Consider the following 7,445-nt stretch of genomic DNA (forward strand, 5'->3'; position numbering starts at 1 on the left):
ACTTTTCTTCTAATCCCCCTTTGCTCTTCCATTGACTTTAACCTCCCCAGACAAATTATTTTCTGGGTGGGATTTTGCATGATCTCAGCCAAAACAATGGCTTTTAACCTTTCTAACAGTTATAACCGTTTGTGCTATATAACCATCTAGAAAAATAAGCCATGGTATTAAGGGCTTACCTGTATGTTAAATTGTCCTGGAGTGAGCTTATTGTGGGAATTTAAAAAGCAATGGCCATTTTGAATTAATCCATCTCTGCATGCGTTTTTATTTTGGGGTAGGGAAAGGAATATTTCATGTGTAAGCAAGCTCTAGGTAGTCCAAAAGCAAGTGCTATGTTGAGAATTTACACTGCTGGGTTAAGGGTTTAGTAAACTAGTTTGTTAATTTTTTTAAGGAATTCTCACAAAAACTATTTGTGGACATTCTGGTAATTTCAAATTACTGTGCAACACACAAATACCTAAGAAGAGTTTCTTCTCTTCAGATTTAATTTCTGCAAAGAACAGTTCGTAGAAGTTTTCCCATTTACTCGTGAATAATGTAACAGGGTTGGTGGATTAGAGCCCTTTTCCTCTGAATTCAATATACTTACTTACCTCTAGGTCCTTGCTATATTTATGTCATTTTACAGTCTCATTTGCTTTTTTGGTTGCATTTGTTGTTTCTTGAATATAGGGGTTTTTTCAGTGAAATTATCCAGTTGTAGATCTAAACGAAATGGATCCATGATGGGTTTTTTTTAAAGTGGGAGATTTCATTACAGGAATGCCTATGGATAGTTCTTGAGTACATCATTTAATATAAAGCTGTAAACAAAGAAACATGGGAAGTACATGGTTTTCACTGTACAAGATCTCCTACGAAAATGTGGAATCCCAGTTTGCAGTGCCTGATAAGACAGTTTAGGGTAGGCATATGAAATCCTGCAGCACTGATATTGCTGACATGCAATATGATCATGCTGGCCATCCTGAACTCCAGTTTGCTCACAGATTATCCCAACCTTAAATACATGAATAGCTCATATATGGAAAGAAATCAAAAAGCTGTGTTTAGATTGGATGGGAGATGATCCCACGTGAAAACAGAACAAATAATTTCCGCGCAATCCCAATTTCCAAGCTGCCTCTGTCCTGGAATGTTTTTGCCAAACTTGCAGTACTGAACAGGCACTGGTCCCTCACTACATTTCAGACTTAAACTTTTTGTTCCCACTTAGCAGTGTTGAGAAGTTTTTTTCCAACCCCAATTGTGGAAGAGAAGAATGATAAGAAAAATTGTCACAATATTGCCGTGTATTTGGGTCACTTGATTCTCCACTGATCACATCATGGACTAATTCTTAGTTCGTAATTTTCCTTACTGCATTTATAAGAGAAATCTTTAAATGTCTTCAAGAGAACCCATCTTAGTGGCTTGTGAAAATGTAATTTCTGCCTTTATCCTGTTTGTTGGGGTTTTGGTGGAGGGGGGGGAATATATTGGATATATAGTGAACTCCATTTTTCCATGTGTACATCAGATAAAATTACATTGTTGTCTTTGCTGGAAGCTAGATTCCCCCTCTTACCCTCCCCCTCCGCCAGTCACAGGCTTTGTCCTTTATTGTAGAGTTCAGTGTATCTCTGGTTGCTTTTTCTCTTCATTTACCCTTCTAGCTTCAAAGAGAGAACAGTTGAGAGGCAGCTCCTTCAATAGTTTGTTGCAATTTGGTCTTGTCTTCCTGGTTGTCTCCCAGGCTCATGTACAGTATTGTCTCAGGGAAGCATTATCTCATCATTGTGCTGCTACAACCAGTATCTTCTCTAAAAGTTTTGTAGATTAATTTTCAGAACACCATTTTTTTTCATCCTTTGTCATTATTCTTAAATTGACCTTTTATAGCAACAAATAAGGCAGTTTGGTTTTTTTAACTGAGATTTTAATTTGCTTCAAAAAGCTTTTTGCAGTTTGATGCCTTTCAGAAATGCAGTTGAGGAATAGCTGATCATCTAAAACTAACCACTGTGTATTTAGTTAGCTAGCAGTTTGTATTTCTGAGCTTCATTTTCAGTGGTGGCCTGTGATCTGCTTGCTGTACTGGAATAATTTATGTAGGTCATGTGACCTCAGCCAAAGCTGAACTCTTGAGGTTTTTTATGTACTTTCAGTCTATGATTAATTTCTGCTCTTCTAACTTTGATATTCTGCTCTTTTCTATATAAGGTTATTCTTTCCCTAGCCGCTCTACAGACTCCTGGTCTCCTTGAAATACTCAAAATTACCTTAAGCCTTCCAAAAGGAGAGGGACTACAGAGCTTCAAAATTAAAAAGGTTGACGCAGAACACTTACTATAATCTCAGCAGGTGGTTAGACATGTTTGTCTAATAAAAAAGTTGAAACATTAATTTCTGCAAGGAGGGAAGTTTAACAGATTGAAAGAGTGAAAAAATACCCTGCAGAAAGTAAGTGTTAATCCTGGAAAGAATTAAAAATAAAGGGATTTTTAATGGCTTGTGAGGTGGTGTACTACAAAAAGTTACATATTACAGCATTTGACTAGCATTTGAGATACAGGTGTAATTATTTTATATTTCAAATGTGCTTAAAATTTGCCATCTGATTTCTTACAGAGCTGATCCTTTATCCAACATGGTTCTTACTTTCTCTACTAAAGAAGATGCCATTGCTTTTGCTGAAAAAAATGGTACGTATTGTACCTATTGTGTATGAGGGATTCAGCTTTATATAGGCAATCTTGATCTCAGAGTATTAGCAACAGTAAAAGTACAGAATAAAGCATCTTCACTCTATTCCACAAAACTGGTAGACCATTAGTGCTCTACTTGAGAAGGAGGAAAATGGGGAGGAATATTTCTGAGGGTCCTGAAGGCATTGAATCTAGGCCTTCCACTTTCTGGAAAAGTGTTCCAGCCTCTTAGCATTAATATTGCAATGCTTTTGCAAGTATCTGTGTTTTGAATGAGAACTGAGCCTTGCTTAGGTCTTGGAGGAAAATTAATATTTTTATCTTTAAAGAGTATCCCAGGCTGGGGGTCCCAGCTACATGGCAGTAGGATTTTTGCCTGAAGGCTTGACATGAGCATCTGGATTTCTAGTTAAGGAAATGCTGTCAGAACCCGTGTGAATGTATGATAATCAGAAGAACTGAAATTGACTACTAAGTAAGCACATTGGACTTTAGTTTTGGCCATGTTGCAGAATGGATTTATCGTAGAATCATATTATATCTCAAGTTGGAAGGGACCCATAAAGATCATCAAGTCCAACTCCCTGCTCCTTGTAGGACTACCTCAGACTAAACCATATGACTAAGACCATCGTCCAGACACTCCTTGACAGGCTTGGTGCTGTGACCGCTTCCCTGGTGAGCCTGTTCCAGTGACCAGCCACCTCTCAGTGAAGAACCTTTTCCTAATGTCCAGCCTGAACTTCTCCTGACGCAGCTTCGTTCCATTTCCTCGTGTCCTACCGCTGGTGTCCAGAGAGAGGAGATCAGCACCTCCCCCTTTGCTGCCCCCCGTGAGGAAGTTGTAGATTGAGGAAATTGAAATTATATTTAACACTTACACGTGATGATTGTTCATGTTTGAGGAAAAGATGTTAGAAAAGCCAGTATCATTACTTAATATTTTTAATGCTAATGATGTATCAGAATGACTGTATCCGTAAATTTATTTGGTTATTTAGGCTTGTATTTTCTCACAGAATTATGGTAGCGCAAGCAGTATCCATAATCTCAGCCTTTTGAATATTCAGCAGTTCTTTTATGTGTTGGTATGAATTTTTTGCTGCATTATTTTTTTGTGTTTTTTTTTTTTTTTTTTAATTTTAAATACAAGTTCATTTTCCTTAAAGAGCTAGGCTTAATCCTTAGTGCTCATGGATGTGAGGAAGATTACTTGCACTGACTTAAAGCCAGGAATAATGCATATGGAGCGTAAGCTTCTTCAAAAGTCTTCCCTGTGGTCTGCAGCTTTCAACTCTATGTAGTCTGGCGTAAACAGACAGTAAAGTTTCTTGGTCAGACCAAATTGTGCAAAGTTGTTAGATGACTTATGTTGTACACCCAAAAAACAGGGTAAGTCCATTAACTTGTACAATTAAGACGTTAAAGCATTTAATGTGCAATTTATTTGTACTTTTTAATGGTAAAGGCTAGTATTTAATTCCTTTATTCCTCTTTGAATGGATTTTTTTTAACAGTCTTAATTTTATTGACAAACAATTATGCTCACTAAGGAATTAATAGGATCATCATATTTGCATTGGATACACCAATTACTGTGCAATTTTAATAGTATTTTGTAATGTTTTATGAACAAATATGAAATTTGAGAGAATCTCATGTTACTTATGCTTCTGTATTATTCACGCTATTTCTGTTTCTTGGGAAAATCAGCCTATAAGAGGAAAAACCTGAATCCTGGCCTATATATCACTGTCTTAATGTGCTACTTATGTCATCTCTTTGAAGATGTTATATTTTGTCCTTTCCAAATGCCAATTCCAGTAAAATACTTGATCTATTCACTGTAGAAGGTTATGCCTTCACTGAATTAGTAATGAATCTCCATTGTGTGGGAAAAGTACGAAGAAATTCTACCAACTAAACTAAGGCTGTGACTTAGTATTAATATTATTAGTTCAATATTCACTTAGCTTGCATGCTTAATTTTACCATCATTGAGATGTACCAAACTTTTCTGCAATACTGGCTTGCTAAATTATTATTCCATTTTTATTTAAGGTGGCTTAGTTTTATGCGTTATGATATGTACATAATATTTTCTGAGGTAATAGCTTTGGTATCAGATATAGCTGGGAATATAAATTTTACAATATTTAGTTCTGCTTTTAAAAATAAATTATAAATTAGGTACACATTTACAGTGGAACTTAGCTTGTAAACTGAGGTGTTTTTGAAACACATCTAAGTCTAGGAACACAAATCCTTACCTCTCTGTCCTTCCCATATGAACCACCCAACTTTTCCGTTACAAAATTCCTTAAGTACCTCAAGTTTAATTTCTGCAAATCCTAGATATTGCAGGTATTTTGATACGATTGGGAAGCCCAAGAGTTCTTTCTCACCTGAAAGCTTCAGGAACCTGAGGCAAGCTATCTTTCTGCCTTCTGCATCTGATGTGTTTTCTAATGTAGGAATAACAGCACTGAATACACTGAGATCTCTGTCCAAAATGTGACAGCTGAGGATGGTCTGAAGTTGAGGCAAGGAGGAAACACTTGTTACTGGATGAAATTAAAAGCTTAGCCTGTGGACCTAAATTCTTTTTTGTCCTGTCTGACATCACCAAGGCAGTTTAAAAACATTTAAACTGTTTAGTAACAAGGATGGAGAGTTTTTCTACTCCACAATAACCTTTAGTCAGGTGATGAGGGTGTTCTTCCAGAGATGATGAAATCTGATTTCTATCCACTTGGCTTGTGTGGCAGAGGAAGAATAACCTCCCCCACCATTGTGGTATTTTTATAAAAGTGACCTCTGCTCTGTCATGAACAACTGAAGGTGCCCAGCTCAAGGAGACCATTCCAGAGTGTGAAACCTTATCAAATGTGGTGGCTTCTTGCAATCCAAAGTTAGATGTAACTAACTTTGTGGATCTTGGATAGCTACAGCAGCCCAAGTCGTTGTGCTGGCAGTTGCAAATCTCTTTTCGGAGGCAATCGGCTCCTTTCTATCCAGTGTATAAAAAGATGAAGCAATAACTTGGGGCTGTTGATTACATTCCAGCTGACAAGTGCCTCAAAGTTAGGTGTTATAATGCTGAATGTTGCAATACCAAAGTGTGTCTCTGGATCTAGTACTGGCTGTTTATCCAAGCTTACATTATTAAACAGCACAGGAGGCAAAAGCCAGTGCTCTCACAGATGGAAAGAATATGTTTTTAAAACCTCTATTCCAGTATTTCTTACAGAGAATAGTTAACTTTGAAATGAACATTGATTCAGCCTAATAAGCATGAAGAAAATGTTTGTGTGACATTTGTGAATACACAAAATTGAAGTACAGTGACATGACAATGTCTTGTGTCTTAATGTCTTAATATGTTTTGATGTGTAGATTATCTTGCATGTTTTCTGAGCATCTTAAATGTAAAAATTCAGATATAGGTAAGTCCTAGAAGGTTTAACAAAGTTTTTTGTTTTAAAACTAAGGAAGAAAAGTATCATCTTATTAGTATCAGTTAAAACCACTTCTAGCTTCAACTCAAGTATCTCAACTTTGAGTGAAATGTTGCAGCTAAAGAGACCAAACTTTGGAATACTGAGTGCTGCCCTGGCAACTTTCCAGGCACCTGGAGGCTGCAACCAATTTGCATTTTGATTTACATAAACACTGATGTCTCCACCTCCTCTTTTCTGACATTTTTTAGCATTTCTCTTGCTTAACTATCACATAATTTACTTGTCTTCTATCATTTAATTCCTTTTTACTCATAATTTTTTATGTTCTTGTAAAAATCTTGAGTATTAAACGCCTTTGTAATGCTGAAGTTTTTCCCTTGCTTCTTCCTTTCTTTGGTCCTCCCACCCTTCTTTTTTCTCTAGCTTTCCAAGGTCTCCATTCTCTCCCAACCTTTGGGACTGATCTTCTGTATGATATTTTTTTCCGCCTTTCCTTATCTTATTTTAATTTCTTGGCCCAGCACACATAGAGCCTTAGTGCTTCTGTGATACTATGGAGTTGCGGAGCCATGAACTTGCAGGACAGTCACTGTTTTGTGTTGAGCTTTTCACTGATGACTCTCAAGTTTTTGCAGAAGTAAAAAAAATGGAGGTACACAGTATGGTGAAGTCTTATCAACTGAGAGAACGGGCATATGTCACATCTATGGCATTTCAGTATTCTCTGCTGCCAATTACAAAGCAATAAACTAGTGGATGTCTATGTGGAGAAAAAGATATTAAAGTTAAAACGTTTAAGTTGCATTTGCTCTGTATTGTATGCTGAGAAATTTAGAATTTCTTTGTTTCTTGTCTCCCCCCACCATTTCCCCTGTAACCTCCAGGGTGGAGCTACGATGTTGAAGAGGAGAAGATTCCAAAACCTAAATCCAAGTCTTATGGTGCAAACTTTTCTTGGAACAAAAGAACAAGGGTGTCTACCAAATAGGTTGGCATTGGCTGTCTGACTGTGAATAAAGTCAGCTGTGCTATATTTATAGTCCATGTATAATACATCTCTTAATCTCCTAATAAATTTGACCTTTAAAGTACAGATGCATCTTGTGATGTCTATTTAAAATGTTTTTGATGTCTCCAATTGAACCTGTTACAAATTTCCCTATAAATAGAGGAGATTTGAAGTGTTCATACTTCTAAAAAATTGCTGTACTAGGAATATATCAACAGGAATGTTTAAAATCAGCTGCATCTTTAAAGGTTATGGCTTCTGTTTGGTGGTAATTTTATATTC

At 36.6% G+C, this 7,445-nt stretch overlaps 1 protein-coding gene across 1 annotated transcript in view; it reads left to right on the forward strand.

Moving 5' to 3' along the window:
* The window catches only part of NDUFS4 (NADH:ubiquinone oxidoreductase subunit S4), a 48,851-nt gene extending 41,606 nt beyond the window's left edge, over positions 1-7,245 (forward strand). The window contains exons 4-5 of the mRNA XM_074813671.1: positions 2,617-2,690; positions 7,039-7,245. Of these exons, the coding sequence (XP_074669772.1) occupies positions 2,617-2,690; positions 7,039-7,142 (178 nt within the window). The 3' untranslated portion in view covers positions 7,143-7,245. The remainder of the gene's footprint in view (positions 1-2,616; positions 2,691-7,038) is intronic.
* The last annotated feature ends 200 nt before the right edge of the window (positions 7,246-7,445 follow it).

Source organism: Strix aluco, chromosome Z (genome assembly GCF_031877795.1).
Source record: "Strix aluco isolate bStrAlu1 chromosome Z, bStrAlu1.hap1, whole genome shotgun sequence".
NCBI lineage: Eukaryota > Metazoa > Chordata > Aves > Strigiformes > Strigidae > Strix > Strix aluco.